This window comes from Gopherus evgoodei, chromosome 11, assembly GCF_007399415.2.
Source record: "Gopherus evgoodei ecotype Sinaloan lineage chromosome 11, rGopEvg1_v1.p, whole genome shotgun sequence".
Classification (NCBI taxonomy): Eukaryota; Metazoa; Chordata; order Testudines; family Testudinidae; genus Gopherus; species Gopherus evgoodei.
In genome coordinates, this window is record NC_044332.1 from 78432542 (window position 1) to 78448642 (window position 16101).

The following is a 16101-nucleotide window of genomic DNA, read 5'->3' on the forward strand; positions in this document are numbered from 1 at the left end:
GGTTTTTGATTTCAGTTCTGGGCTGGCTGGAAAGAAGCACGGAACCCCAAGTCTGGGGTCTAAGATCCTTGCCCCTCAAAAGGACCTGGCTGAGAGGTCCTGGTTGTACCTACAAGCCCTGCTTGGGACTGTGCTCCTGTTGGCTAATAAACCTTCTGTGTTACTGGCTGGCTGAGAGTGATGGGGAATTGCAGGAAGTGGGGGGTGTAGGGCCCTGACTCCTCCATACTCGGTGATGTGGGGCCAGGACCCTGCCTCAAGAGGGGCAGTTGGCGTGAGGAGCTGCCCTGGGGTTGGGGATGGGTAGAGGGAGACCTGTCAGAGGAGGAGAAGGATTAGAGAACCATTACCTTTTCCCCTTGGTTTGAAGAGTTATTGCTAAGGGACACCCCCCACCTCGTCTCTCCCCGGGGTGGAGTCTCAGAAAGTGGTTCACTAGCTCTGGGCCCCCTGCTGCCTCCCTCTCCCTCCCTGCTCTTGGGGGCTGGCCTCCTTCTAGTCCCAGCCAGGCTCTTCTGGTCACAATCACATGCCTCTTTCCTTGGCTTGTTCACTAACGAATGTACGATCCCAGCAGCTCTTTTAAAAGGGAATATGAAAAAATGCTGGCCCTTTCTGTTAGCCGGTAGCCCAGCTTTGCGAGGGGTTCAGCAGGCAGGACAAAATTCTGGGTCTGGTTCAGTTCTGGGTTCAAGTGGAAATACTGGTTCTCCTGCTCTGGTTCATCTCCCTGCTAACAGAGAAGGAAGTGAAGCCAGGAGATCAGCAGGGGCGTTCCAGGGCTGTGGGCGAGCCAGGAAAGGCGCACCCAGGGCTATGCAAATCCTGAGGGGGGGCATGCAAACAGGTGGAGGGACAGACCCAACCTGGCTGGGGTGGTGAGGAGGATGGTGTTCATTAGTACGACTTCAAGCCACAGGGCCCGGCAGCACCCCCAGTCCCGTTGCTGGTGTGAAGGGCCAGCAGGCCCTGCGTGTCTCTCCAATGCCGCCAGCTCCCTATGCAAATCCCTGGGCGGGCCGATTTGCTTAGCAAAGAGGTAGGGGATATGGAAAACAGGACCCGGCTCTGAGATGGCAGAGATAGGGGAAGGGACACCACAGGCACTAGGGCCGGGGATGTGAGATGTGAGCCCCAGGACGGAATGGGGGGATTGCAGGGACTGGGATCCAGGGACGATTCAGGGCACCAGGAGCTGGAAGTAAGTGAGGAGAACTATGGGCATCAGGGCCCCGGGGGGGAAGGGGACCCTCCAATCAGGGCAGCAGGACTCCAGGGGGGAACAGGATACATCCAAATGGGCACCCAGAGCTAATGGGGGGGAGAATAGGGGTGCTGCAGGCTGGCACCTGGACTCAAGGGGGAGGCATGCAGGCAACAGAACCCCCAGGAAATGTATAGACAAAGGAGCACCCCCTTTCCATCCCTCGCACACACACAGAAGGGGGCAGCCTGCCTTAGACAGTCCTCGCCCTGGCCGGCTTCGGGGGGCTCCTGGGGTTCCACAAGGGAACCCTTCCCTTCCCCCTCCCCCCGCTGCCTCTTGTGCACTGCGCTGGTTTATAATGACACACTGAGACTCGGAGATCGAACCAGCGGCTGCAGGTCCCCAGAGACCTGACTGGGACGGGGCCATCGGGGGCCAGTCTCGCTCTGCTCCAGCATCTGGCTGTTTTCCATCCCACACCAGCCTGGCCTGGGCAGTGGGGGCACCCTGGGGCGGCTGCAGCTCAGCTGGGAGGGACATCAGCAGAGTGGGGTGGAGGCGTGGAGTGGAATGTCGGGGGAGAGGGGAGGCTGAGGATCAGGACTGGGGGGTGCTGGTGGAGCCGTTTGGAGAGACCTGGCCCTGGATGCCCCTGCCCCGGCCCTTGCTCTGGTTCCCTTCCCTCAGCACTAACCTCACACACAGCCGCTGGACATAAAAGGGGACGGGCTGGTCTCCCCTTGGTGTGTCCCAGCCCCCTCCGGGTCCTTCCCCCACCCCTAGCACCTGGGCAGGGCTGGATCCGGGCCCGGAGAGTGACGGGACACAGCAGGACAGGGCAGGTCCTTCCGGCTCGATCCCAGCATTGCCGTCCCCAGAAATCGCCCACTAAACAAGGAAGGAGCCCAGGGACAGGGCCCTGGAGCCGGCTGGTGGGACAGGCCCAGCCGGGATGGAAATTCCCCACAAGGCCTGGAAAAAGCGTCATGGAAAAAAATAAACAGTTGCAAAGCAGAAGAGCCGAGCGGAGGGATAAACAGTGGGTGGGAGGGAGCATGCTGCAGAGAGGGACCCAGCGGCCAAGGAGGCGGTAGCCGGACTATCCATTCCAGGGGAGCCGGGATCCCGGGCTCAGCCGACTTCCTCCCCCATTCAGCAGGGCTCCCCCGGCTGCCAACCAGTGACGCACAAGCAGTACGAGGAACCGGGCGCAGGCCCTGGATGAACAGGGCCCAGCAGCAAACGCATTAGCCGTGGCGGGAGGCATTGGGCTGAGTCCTGGACCCTGGTTGCAGGGGGTTAGTGTGCCCAGAACTGAACACCCCAGGTGCAAGGACCCCGCCGCATGGGATCCCCCGTCCCCGCTCCATGGCCTGACGCTTGTGCAGCTCAGCGGGAGAGGTGGTCTGAGGAGAGGGGTGTGGACCGTGCATGAAGCCAGGCTGAAGGACACCCAGGCTCGAGACGGCCCTGGGCACCACCGTACAGGGGGCGAAGGTGCCTGAATCCCATAGGCTCCTCTCCCCACCAAGGAAGGTCTCCAGCCAGTCACTTTTGGTCTCTGCCAGCGCTGCTCACCGGGGGCCATGGTTTTTATCCACATGGAGAGTTTCTGGTTTCCTGCTTTGTGGGCAGACACAGCAGCCACTCGGCTTAGCAGGAACAGGAAGGAAAAGTGGCTGCTGACAGAGCTCTGCCTTGCAGCGATATAAGTCCTGGAAATTCCTGTCTCTGGCCCCACGGGCAGGAGTGGCGCCAGGGTTTTTGGCTCCCTAGGCGGGGGTCCTTCCGCGCTCCCGGTCTTCGGGGCACTTCAGCGGCGCGTCCCGGAGTAAGTGAAGGATCCGCTGCAGAATTGCTGCCGAAGACCCGGAGCGCGGAAGGACCCCCTGCCGCCAAATTGCCGCCAAGGGCAGCAAAATGCTCCCCCTCCCAAATCCTGGTGCCCTAGGTGACCGCCTAGGTTGCCTAAATGGAAGCACCGGCCCTGCCCACGGGGGTGCCGGGCCCTAGTCTGATTTGGGACCCAAGCAGCAGTAACCCCACTGTTTAGGGGGTGCTATCATCTAAGTCTGATTGCATTTGGGGGCAGGGAGTCTCTTAAAGCTGCATCAGGGAGGGTACTGGGGCGCCAGGAACTCCCAGCAAGAATAGAGGGACTCAGACCTTGCCCTGTAGTCTGCACTCACGGGGTGCAGCGACAACACACATTCACCATGGGGTAAACCTCCACAAAGGCTCTGAGAATTCAGGCGGCCCCGACCCTGAGAGGTCAGGGCACCCTCTACACCCTGGCAGGATAAGGTCCCACACCAGCCCAGAAACTTAGGTCTTACCCTCGGGGGACAAATAGAATTGATGAGCATCGTCGTGGGATGGAAGCCACCCCAGCCAATCAGGCTGCAGGAGGGTGGATCGTGTAGTGAGGAATCGGCCACTCAGAAGCCGAGATCATTCATGGAATCGACGTCCTGCTTTGAAAAACGAACGTGTTGAAATCTGATCGGCCAGAGCATCTGACCCACACTTGTTCTTTAGATCAACCAAAGTGCAGAACCCAGCAGTGACCAGCCCAGCAGCCGTGTCTGGGTGAGGGAGGATGAGGTTACTCCCCGCCTCGGTCATTAAAATATAACGGCCCAGTAAATCACTGGATCCCTCCGGAAAGTTCATGTTGATCCCTCAGCTGCTGCAAATCCCAGCCTTGTCTTGTGGCAAGAGGCCATGGTTGCAGGTTTGGTGTCTCCGTTGCAGGGGCAAGGGCATCAGCTGGGAGCTGGAGCCACACCTTCTGCCTGAGGACAAGGGGCCCTGCCCTGTGACGTCCCACCCTGGTGGCGTCTGGCCTCCCCTCGCTCGCAGCACCGCACCCTGCAGCCAGCGCAGACCTTGGCCGCCACGTCCCTCCAGAACTGGGTGTACTGGCGGTTGCTGAGCCCCAGGATGATGGGCACCACGGCGGCGCTGCCGCTGCCCACGCAGGTGAGGATGAGGACAGTGTAGCTGTCGATGGAGTTGTGGTTCTGGATGGCCAGCACCGAGACATGCAGGCCAGCCACGTAGGGCACCCAGCATGCCAGGAAGATCAGGGAGAGGCTGGCGATGCACTTGGCATGCCTCAGCTCCAGCTGCTGCTCCAGCTCCGAGGGGCCCTGGCCTTGGTGCACGGAGCGCAGCACCTTCTTGATCTCCTGCAGCTGGCGCCTGGCCACCCGCAGCACCTGGGTGGACATGAAGGCCATGGCCAGGATGGAGGGGATGAGGAAGCCGTAGATCTCCAGGTAGAGGTAGGCAGTGGGGAAGATCTGTTTGTAGGAGCAGTTGGAGCTGGGTCCCCACTGGTTCCACCCCAGCACCGGCAGGCAGGCAAAGAGCAAAGGCAGCGTCCAGGTCAGCAGCAGGCAGAGGGGCACCCAGCGGTGCACCCAGAAGCGGCGGTAGTGCAGAGGGTAGCTGATGCACAGGTACTTCTCGTAGTGCACCGCCAGCAAGTTGGCCAGGAAGGCGAGGAAGAAGTAGTTGGGGGCCACGTGGGTGAAGAAACAGCTGTGGTAGCCCCGACTATTCTCAAACTGCATCCAGGGGATGAAGGGCAGGGCCACCCCGGCCAGGAGATCAGCAAACAGCAGGCTGAGAAAGAAAGAGCTGGCGGCCCCGGGCAGCTTGCGGCTCCAGAGGATCCCGAGGATGATGAAGAGGTTGGCCAGGATGATGAAAACAGAGAGTGGGCCCGAGAGCCAGAAGATGAGGAGCCTCGAGGAGCCCCCTGCGTCCCCAGAGACGTTCATCCTTCCTCTCAGTGCCGGCGGCAGGTTGGAACGGGGTCAGCCTGCACCGCGTGACAACAGCCGGGCGACGCTGCAGACGGGGGCACTGGGCTCATCCTCCGCTCTCCCCCATGAAAGGCCGAAGCCTCCTGCTGGGAAAGACACCATTTGCAGCGTTATTCTCTGCCCAGACCACTGGGATGGTGACCTGCCCCAGAGAATCTAACCGGCTCACGAGTAAGCAACAACATTTCCTGTGTACGCAACACCAGCCTGCAGCGACGACATCGGGCACAGATGGCGTAAGATCTTCCCAGCCTTCCGGTTGCTTGGATCCTCCCCCCACCCCGGGGATGTACAAACAAGAGACCACCACCTCCCTGCCTCCAAGGAACTTACAAAGGTCGGGTCTGAGCAGTATTTGGCCAGAGCTCCCAAGGACAACCCAGGAAGCTGGGCAGGGGGCAGGGGAGCTGGAGGAGACTCAGCAGGGGGCTCTTCAGAGTCAGTGGTAAGCCCAACATCACAGAACAGGGCCGAGGGCTCTGTGCTGGAGGGAGCGGCGTGGCCGACCCAAGAGAGGGCTCTGTGTTGGAGGAGGCTGTCACGGAGTCACCGGGCGATGCTCTGGAACTGCTCCCCACCAAGCCAGGCAGGACTTTGGGGAGCCTCCTCTCCCTTGGAGCAGACTTGTTCAGGGCAAGAAGCTCACACGGCTTCACCTCCTGGGTCTCTCCTTGGAGCATTCAGCATCCTCTGCCCCTCCGTGCGCTTCCCACAGCGAGTCCACCCCAGCGGGGTCCTGGGGAAGCCACCGGGTCCTGCACCCCCACTTCGCAGTCAGATGTGACTCTCAGCCAGCCAGTAAAACAGAGGTTTATTCGATGACAGGAACAGGGTCTAAAACAGAGCTTGCAGATACAGCGAACCGGACCCCTCGGCCGGGTCTATTCTGGGGGGCAGTGAGCCAGACCCCCAGGTCTGCCCTCCACCCTCGACCCCAGCCAGCTCCAGACTCACAACCCCTCCCTCAGCCCCTCCTCTCTGCTGAGCCCCTTTCCCGGGCCAGGAGGTCACCTGATCCCTTTGTCTCCAACACCTTCAGCTGGCACCTTTGCAGAGGAGGGGCCCAGGCCATCAGTTGCTAGGAGACAGAGTGCCAGGCATTTAGGTGCACTGGCCCTTTGCTCTGCCAGATACTTAAGAACTGCCATGGGGACACTGAGGCACCAACACAGTATTCAGAGAAAACATTAAGAACTTTCCCAGTTCGTCACAGAGGCGGCATGGCCGTCCCAAAAGGGGGCGCTGTGCTGGAGGGAGTGATGTGGCTGACCCAACAGGGGGCACTGTGCTGGTGGGGGCGGTGTGGCCGACCCAACAGGGGGCTCTGTGCTGGAGGGGGCAGCATGGCCGTCCCAACAGGGGCACTGTGCTGGAGGGGGCGACGTGGCCAACCCAAGAGGGGGCGCTGTGCTGGTGGGGGGGGTGTCTGACCTAACAGGAGGCTCTGTGCTGGAGGGGGCAGCATGGCTGACTCAACAGGGGGCACTGATGTGGCCGACCCAAGAGGGGGTGCTGTGCTGGAGGGAGCTGACCTGGCCGACCCAACAGGGGGTGCTGTGCTAGAGGGAGTGGCATGGCTGACCCAACAGGGGGCGCCGTGCTGGAGGGAGTGGTGTGGCCGACCCAACAGGGGGCGCTGTGCTGGAGGGAGGAGGCATGGCCAACCCAACAGGGGGTGCTATGCTAGAGGGAGTGGTGTGGCTGACCCAATGGGCGGGCGCAGTGCTGGAGAGGGGCAGCGTGGCTGACCCAACAGGGGGCGCTGTGCTGGAGGGAGTGGCATGGCTGACCCAACAGGGGGCGCCGTGCTGGAGGGAGTGGTGTGGCCGACCCAACAGGAGGCGCCGTGCTGGAGGGAGTGGTGTGGCTGACCCAACAGGGGGCGCCGTGCTGGAGGGAGGAGGCATGGCCAACCCAACAGGGGGTGCTATGCTAGAAGGAGTGGTGTGGCTGACCCAATGGGCGGGCGCAGTGCTGGAGAGGGGCAGCGTGGCTGACCCAACAGGGGGCGCTGTGCTGGAGGGAGGAGGCATGGCCAACCCAACAGGGGGTGCTATGCTAGAAGGAGTGGTGTGGCTGACCCAATGGGCGGGCGCAGTGCTGGAGAGGGGCAGCGTGGCTGACCCAACAGGGGGCGCTGTGCTGGAGGGAGTGGCATGGCTGACCCAACAGGGGGCGCCGTGCTGGAGGGAGTGGTGTGGCCGACCCAACAGGAGGCGCCGTGCTGGAGGGAGTGGTGTGGCTGACCCAACAGGGGGCGCCGTGCTGGAGGGAGGAGGCATGGCCAACCCAACAGGGGGTGCTATGCTAGAGGGAGTGGTGTGGCCGACCCAATGGGCGGGCGCAGTGCTGGAGAGGGGCAGCGTGGCTGACCCAACAGGGGGCGCTGTGCTGGAGGGAGCACCAACCTTTTTTTAAACTCAGGCATAAAATCAAGTTACTCAAATGCCCACTCATGGCTGTGGAAGATCCCATGACACTCTGAGCAAGAGTCGAAGCTACTGCACCCGGTGCCCCCTTCAGACAGAAGACAAAGGAGCAAAACATACAAAAAAGGCCTTTCAACCCCCCCAGATTTAAATTAATTGTTGATCTAAATAGCCACGTACATGAGAAAATGAGTAAGTAGCTGTCCATAGCTATAAACAGCTAGAGATGGAATTCTTGACATTGCTTTCGCTTAGTTAAAGAGCAACGTCTACAAAAAATCACCTGTCCACAAGCCGGGCAGTTCTGACACGGCAAACAAAAACTACTAACTCGTAATATCAGCGCAAGAGATTGGCCCCACTTCAATCACAGTTCCACGACCGTGGGCCGAGAGAGATTTGATTTAATTCCTGCCCATATTCAGCGACCGGTACATAAATAAATTGATCATTGTGAACGTCCAATTCTTCAGAACCACAAAGTCAAACAGGCAGGAGGAAGGACGCTTCGTTCTAAACCTCGATTTGAATCGAATGGCTCAGCCGCAGATAGTTCCCTCTAGGCAGGAGCGCTGAGAAATATCCATCTCCACCGACCCACCAGCATGGTTAGATTGTGAAAGTCTCTCTGCTATGTTACCAAAATCAGCACATTAAAAATTGCTTGAGATTAGGGATCAGGTTCTTTACTGAAAGATTGGCTGGCTAATACAGCACCAGAGCTCCTGTTCTTGTGAACGATCGTTTCAAAACACAGTGCTACGCTCTAGCACCTCCTCTTCTGCACAGCCGGCTTTAGGCCTATTCCACCAATTCCCCCGAATCAGGCCCCGCGCCTTAGAAGGCCCCGCACCCAGCGAAAATCCCTTCCCTGGCTACAGGCGCCTTTTTAATTTTCACTCATCTGGTGGCACTTTGGGTCTTCAGCGACAATTCAGTGGCGGGTCCTTCACTCTCTCCAGGTTTTCGACGGCACTTCAGCGGCGGGTCCTTCGCTTATTCTGGGTCTTCGGCGACACTTGGGCAGCGGGTCCTTCAGTGCCGCTGAAGATCTGGAGCGAGTGAAGGACCCACCGCGGAAGTGCCGCCAAAGACTCAGGGCAGCGCCCGGTGAATACAAGCCCCACGTGTTTTTTTACGTGTATTTTTTTTTAAGTTGTCCCTGCCAGGGACCCGTCCAAACTGTTTGAATTGGGCTCTGCACTTTCTGAAGCCGGCCCTTCCCTTCTGTATGCGTTGTCTGCTAGTGCCAGAGGTGCTGGAACACCTGCTCCCAGCCCCCTTCCCCTGCCCCCCCAAACTCCCGAGGCTGGGAGCAGGGCTGTGTCTCTGGGAGTGGGGGACAGGGGTAAGGGGGTCGAGGCCACAGCTGGGGGTGGGGCCAGGAGCGGAGCCCTAGGCAGGAGCCGGCACCCCACATGTGGGGCCAACAGCAGAGCCCTGTCTGTGGGGCGGGATGCGGGGCCCTGGGAGGTGTAGCCCTGGGAATAGGGCCCTCACCGAGCAGGGGGCTGGGCAGGAAGCACTCCCAGGTTTTATGCACAGAGCCAGAGGCTGGGAAGTGGGGCACTAGGCCGCTGCAGCACCCCCCGCACCTTTGCCGAATGCTTTATTACAATTCAGTCCTCTTCAGACCTATTGCTCCTTGGGCCTCGCTGGAGTTAAACTTCAGGTTGGGCGAAGCGATGAGACGATTAGTGTGTTGACGTAGGTCACCTTGGACTGGAGTCTGGCTTGCCATGCCTCAGTTTCCCCATCTGTAATAATCTGGGCAAGAGGCTTTGAGATGCAGGGGTGACAGGTGCTATCTACACTCATTACGGCCACACTGTGCTCGGCCTGTCACCACCTCTACCTTTCTGTGAGACCCCTTTGCAATCACGCCAGCCAGGCAGAGCCCCCGGCCACTCTGGGGGGCGTCACACTGATACAGCTCAGCTTAGGAAGGAACTATGGAGATGTCACTATCACGCCGGCTGAAGGGCCCGCGGCGGGGACCTGCATGCAGCAGGGCAGGGGTTAACAGCCCAACAGGATTCTCCACCTCCGTGAACCCAACATTTTTCTCTGCCACCTGCAGCTGCAGTGCAAGTCCCAGGCAGTGCAATGGACCCACCTGCCTCCAGTCTCCCAGGGCCTAGGACAATTGCAAGGACATTTCACCTGCAGCTCTTAGCAGACTCATAGCCCTCGGCCCATCAGAAATTCCTCCTGCTCTTGGCTTCGGGCTGGGTGGCAAGGAACTCCCGGCCCATGGGAACTTGGCGAAGCCCAGCGTGGGCACCAACGGGTGCTTATACCCCTTGGGGGCTGGAGGCCAGGCCTCTGAAGCAGCCTGAGAGTTTCCAAATGTTTGAAAGCGAATGCAGGGCTGCCGGAAGGGGTCCCCGGTTATCTGCAGAGCAGGGACAGCGCAAGCAAGGGCAGGGCGAGCAATGACCCTCACACAGGGCTGGATTTACACCTAACGCACCCCTAGGCACAGCATCTTCAGCGCCCCCTCCCCGCCTCCCGCTGAACTTCCTGTTTGCCGTAAAAAATAGAATGAAACAAAATATAAACACAGCCTCCCCGGGAAGGCACGAGACCCTCCGCCGTGCCCAGCGCTCCCAGCTCGAGCCAGGGCGCAGCCCACCCATCCCCGGCGAGGCCCGAGGAGGGGCCTGTACCTCTCCTCACGGTGAGTGGTCCCAAGTGTCTTCCGTCCCTCCCACAGCCCAGTGTGTGGCAGCCGTGCTCTGGCTCTATCAGTGCAAATGAAGGGGGCACCAGCCACACCCCAACCCCTCCCTGCCCGGCATGAGGTGGGGGCGGCTGAGATTAGGAAGGGGCTGGGACACTCAGAACATTCAGCAGCTGCCCTGCCCGGCCGCGGCTCCCAGCGCCCCTAGGCGGGCTTACTCGCTCACCCTACTCCAGCCCCACATGCTGGCCGGCACCAACCCGTGCCAGGAGCCGGCCACCCGCTGGGGAGCTGTATTAACTTTTAACCCACTTTTTACTTTTAGGTGCCCCATGGCACATGCCTACTGTGCCCCAGTGGAAATCCGGCCCTGTCCTCCTCCTTCCCCAGGAAATCCACCGGTGTGCAGGGACTCCTTGCCGAGACAGCCAGAATGGGAGCCATGCCATGCCCAAGGCAATGCCCCTTCCGGCGCCTGCCCTGCTGGGAACGGTAGGGGGACTGCCTAGGGACCAGCCCAGTTGAAGTGACCGGACGCCCCAGCTGGAGGAGAGACACGCTTCGAGCCCCCAGCAACGAGGCATCAAGGCCCATTGAGTTAACCCGCCGGCAGCTGGGCACCTGCCACCCAGCTCATTTACGAAGAGCCAGAGAATCATAAAACGCTTTGCACCAGGGAAACACGCTTTGCCTTTGGTGCGCCGAGGCAGGGCAATAACAGCCACGGGGATGCACCTTTAATGGACCCATAAAGAGCCCCTGGGAAGGAACGGGCTTGTTAGGGAGTCAGCAGATTGCCCACGCCGGAAGCCAATTACATCGTTACAGCTAGATAATGACTGGCAGGAGCCTTTGATCAGCCAGACCCCCCAGCTTAGGGCGGGCCGCAGCGGAACAAGCTGCTTGGCTTTTATTTCATTCAGATGTTGTTTTCTGTTTTGAAGTGGATTCAGCTCAGGGGAAACGCATGGCCAGCAGGGCAACGGCTTCTGCTAACCCCCAGCTCAGCCGGGCTAAGACATCGAACCGAGACGCATGAGATCTTGCTGCCCTGCTTGGCTCTGCCACAGATTCCCCAGGGGACCTTAGCCTACTGACTTGATGGCTCTGTGCCTCAGTTTCCCCACTTGTGAAGCAGAGGGAGTTCTACTCCTCCCTTGAGCTGTCTTGTCCCGTTAGAACGTGACAGCACCTAGAACAATAGGGCCCTTCTCATTTAGGGCTCTAGGTACTTCAAGAGATAGCAGCAGGGAGCGCACCCCACATCCCATGGAGTGAGAGTAACGTTCAGCTACAGTGGCCCACTCCATCCCCAGCCTCTTGGCTGATCCCATCCAGGAGCCAGCGGAGAGAGCACTGGATGAGAGAGCTGAGTTTTATTCCAAGTTCTGCCAGTGACCCTGCCCAAGTCATTGTGCCTCAGTTTCCCCACCTGCAAAATGGGGTTAAAGCCAGCAACCCACTTGGGTGGAAAGTGCTTTAAAATCAAACGGGTGCTAGATAACGGCGGCGTGTGAAAAGGCGCCAATGGGTTTTATTACATGGGCAAACTGGTCACTACAAACGAGGCCGAGATCTGCTAATTCATTTTGTATGATGCAGGCAGCAGGGAGTAACCAGTTCTGCTAGCACACCAGGGTTCCCATTTAAACCAGTGATGATGCAAGGGTCAGAGTGCCTCTCTTCTTGTAGCATGCAACTCCTAACTCAGGGCCTACGTCCAACCTCTCGAGGTGAAATGTTTGCATATCCCCTTCCCAGCCCCTATGAGCTTGGCTCACAGAAAGCTAGGCACAGGATTGAGACCTTCCAGGTGGCTGGGATGGTGCCCCTAGCCTGTGTTTTCCAGGGAATGAGCGATAGGGGATGGATCATTGATGATTCCCTGTTCTGTTCATTCCCTCTGGGGCACCTGGCATTGGCAACTGTCGGAAGACAGGATACTGGGCTAGATGGACCTTTGGTCTAACCCAGTAGGGCTATTTTTATGTTCCTATATACCATCAGTCATCCACCATCCTTCACAGCTTTTATTGGTATGCTTGTTCCTTCACCTAGCCGCAAAATCCAGGCACCTCTGGGGTGGAACGCAGCAGCTATTTCACAGCACACAGGAACCCTGTGAAACAGTTCAGGGCAGGAAGTGATAAAGCATTCTGTATCTAAATTCAACAGGAAAAGGGGGAGAGGCAGCAAGTGAATTCCCCCCCCCCCCCCCCCCCGGTGGGAAAGTGGCCAGAACAGTGGGAGAACTCTTCTGAAAAGTGCCAGCCAATCTTTAATAAGCACAGCTGCTTAAGAGAGTGGGTTTTTCACCTTGCTGTTCAAATCAGCAGCCCTGGGATTAGCTGAAACCATTTTAGACAGGCTGAAATTGATGCTCTCCAGAGGAGTAAAAGTTTTAACGTTATCGGTTTTAAATCTAGTTCATTCCACTAGAAAGGTCATTAGCTAGTCCCGCTCCTGAAGTATCTGAGCCGCTCACACACTTTCCTGCAGTGGCTCTCAACCTTGCTAGACGACTGTCCCTCTTTCAGGAGGCTGATTTGTCTTGTGTACCCCAAGTTTCACCTCACTTAAAAACTACTTGCTTGCAAGACCAGGCCTAAAAATACAGAAGTGTCATGGCACGCTCTTACTGAGAGATTGCTGACTTGCTCATTTTTACCATATAATTAGAAAATAAATCAATCGGACTATAAATATGGTACTTGCATGTCAGCATATGGTATATACAGCAGTATAAACAAGTCAGTGTCTGTATGAAATTTTAGTTTGTCCTGACTTTGGTCGGGCTTTTTATGTTGCCTGTTGTAAAACTCGGCAAACTAGATGAGTGGATGTACCCCCGGAAGACCTCCGTGTACCCCCATGGGTACCACATACCCCTGGTTTAGAACCACTGCTTTCATGAACTCACCCTCCCAACAGCCATAGGAAACGGAAGGGCCATTTTCCCCATTCTGCAGCTGGGGTGTAGAAACACTAAGAGACTGGCCCAAGACAACCCAGGAAGGCTGGAGTGGAGCAGGAAACTGACCTTGGGCTTCTGAGTCCCAGTCTCCCACCCAAGAAATACGACCATGGATCCTTCTAATGAGAAACCTTCACGGCTGAGACTTGAAACTGAAAATGAATTATCTAGTGAATTACAGAGCTGTCTCTTGCTGCGTCTGGGCAGCGCTGGACACAATGGGGCCCTGATCTCAGATGCAAATCATCGCTTCTTGCCATAAACAGCCAACCCCACGGAACAATTGCCCCAAATAAAGACCCAGGGCAAGTGCCTTTCCTTACGGGCTAACGCTGCTCCATTCCTCCCACATCACTGTAGCTAGCAGAAAAATAAGCAAACTTACACACGGCAGCGCTCTCTGCAGACTGACGATCGGATCCCGGACTCGTGAGGGGAGTAACTGCTCCTCTGCCCCTTGAATCACCTCCTTTGGCATTCGGCAGGTTGTGCCCTTTCTGTCCTGCAGCCCTGGCTCTGGGGAAAGGGCAGCCCGGCTGGCCACAGCACGAGTGCAGAGAAGGCACTGGGGTGTGATGGGAACAGACGGTCTTCAGCCACTCCCCTACTGGGGAAGGGCCAGGGGAACCAATGGGTTTTCCCCATCTTTAGCTGGGCTGGTTCATCTTCTCCCAGGCTGAGCAGCCCCTCCACCCCCCCAAATCGCTGGCAACAGGCCTGGGAGAAAGAGGTGGGGCGAGTCCACTCATAAATGCACACGCAGGGAAGCACTGCGAAGTCCTCTGCTGAGCTCTGGCTTTCCCCAGGACTCTCCTTCCTTGGGGAGTCTGGTGTCTTAACAGATGAGACCAGCCAGGAGGGCATCCCGCTGGACTATAAGGTGGACAGAAAGCTGGCGAGATCATCGGGCTCAGCAGGTAGCGATCAACAGCTCCATGTCTAGTTGGCAGCCGGTATCAAATGGAGTGCCCCAAGGATCGGTCCTGAGGCCGGTTTCATTCAATATCTTCATCAATGATCTGGAGGATGGAGTGGACTGCACCCTCAGCAAGTTTGCAGATGACACTAAACTGGGAGGAGTGGTAGATAATTTGGAGGCCCCAGCGAGGAGTGGTGGAGAGGAAGGAGATGGATGGTACAACCAGTTTGTCCATTGCAATAGGAGGTAAAAGACAGCGGGGTGGGATCGCTCCCTACAAGTTCCCGTGTCACAGTTCACGAGTTAATCTATGGATACATTCCATTACTGGGACTCAGAACTCAGGCTGATTGCCTGCTTGAGTGGAGAAATTATGTCCAGAGACAGGGAAACAACTGGAAAGAATGAACAGTTGAATATGACGCTGGGAAACAGCTTGACAGATTTTGTAAAAGCGTCTGGGGCTAATGGACCCTGGAGGCCTGGTGCCTTCACTGGCCCCCGAGCCTCCCTGCAGCTCCACAAGCAATGGGATATCTGGGTTAATGTAGGAGCTTTGGGCTGAATGAACCCCAGGTGACAGATACGCTGGAGGGTAGGGACAGGATACAGAGAGACCTAGACAAATTAGAAGATTGAGCCAAAAGAAACTTGATGAGGTTCAACAAGGACACGTGCAGAGTCCTGCACTTAGGACGGAAGAATCCCATGCAGTGCTACAGGCTAGGGACTGAGTGGCTAAGCAGCAGTTCTGGAGAAAAGGACCTAGGGGTTACAGTGGACGAGAAGCTGGATATGAGTCGACAGTGTGCCCTTCTTGCCCAGAAAGCTAACAGCATTTTAGCCTGTATAAGTAGGAGCATTGCAAGCAGATCAAGGGACGTGATCGTTCCCCTCCATTTGACATTGGTGAGGCCTCATCTGGAGTCCTGTGTCCAGTTTTGGGCCCCACACTACAAGAAATATGTGGAAAAATTGGAAAGTCCAGTGGAGGACAACAAAAATGATTAGGGGGCTGGGGCACATGACTTATGAGGAGATGCTGAGGGAACTGGGGTTATTTAGTTTGCAGAAGAGAAGAGTGAGGGGGGAATTTGATAGCTTGACAGGTCAGGCTTGACGAAGCCCTGGCTGGGATGATTTAGTTGGGGTTGGTCCTGCTTTGAGCAGGGGGTTGGACTAGATATCTCCTGAGTTCCCGTGTGACCTTGCAGTCTATATGATTTTATAAAGATTTGATGAGTGAATATAATGTAACTGGAATATGTTTCATGCAAAAGGTCTTTTGCAAGGTATCATTACAAAGCTTATTGTCTTCTGAGTGTGATCATCCTATTTGTATAAACGTATCACTCTTGTATCTGAAACTAGAAATATGAAATATAACTCTGAGGGCCTATTGTAATTATGCAAAGTGTGGGCCATTAATGGTGGTTTGGAATCTTAATGGCTCCCAGCAACCAGGACAATTGACTGGATGGCTCTGTTTGCAGGCAGGCCTTCCTGTGAGCCAGGCTGGGAGGAATGAAGGCTTGGGGTCGTACAGGGACATGTGATCATGTCACATGAACTGGAATCCATCTTTAACCTGGTGCTTTTCCAGTGGGGAGTGGAAACCCAGAGGGACAAAGGAGTCTCACCTTATGCAAAAGATATATAAATGGGTGGAACAGAAGAGAGGAGTGGAGCCATCATGAGGAATCCCCTAGCTACCACCTGAGCTGGAACAAGAGATGTACCAGGGGAAAGAATTGTGCCCAGGCCTGGAAGGTGTCCAGACTGAGGAAAAAACTTACTGAAGCATCTCTGAGGGTGCAATTATCTGTATTCAGTTTGATTAGACACAGATGTGTGTTTTATTTTATTTTGCTTGGTGACGGACTTTCTTCTGTCTGTTACTACTTGGAACCACTTAAATCCTACTTTCTGTATTTAATAAAATCACGTTTTACTTATTAACTCAGAGTGTGTATTAATACCTGGGGGAGCAAACAGCCGTGTATCTCTCTGCAGCAGTGTTATAGAGGGTGAACAATTTATGAGTTTACCCTGGATA

At 56.8% G+C, this 16101-nt stretch overlaps 1 protein-coding gene across 2 annotated transcripts; it reads right to left on the minus strand.

Annotated features, from left to right (window-relative positions):
* Window positions 1–3132: 3132 nt before the first annotated feature.
* GPBAR1 (G protein-coupled bile acid receptor 1) lies at window positions 3133–14116 on the minus strand. 2 transcript variants are annotated; one of them, XM_030580195.1, is made up of 2 exons: window positions 13512–14116; window positions 3133–5123 (listed from the first exon to the last, which is right to left on the minus strand). In XM_030580195.1, the coding sequence occupies exon 2, from the start codon at window positions 4993–4995 to the stop codon at window positions 3973–3975; it is 1023 nt and encodes a 340-aa protein (XP_030436055.1). In that variant the 5' UTR covers window positions 4996–5123; window positions 13512–14116; the 3' UTR covers window positions 3133–3972. The 2 variants fall into 2 exon arrangements, with proteins under 2 accessions (XP_030436055.1, XP_030436054.1); XM_030580194.1 differs by having other exon boundaries at window positions 3133–5126.
* Window positions 14117–16101: the final 1985 nt, after the last annotated feature.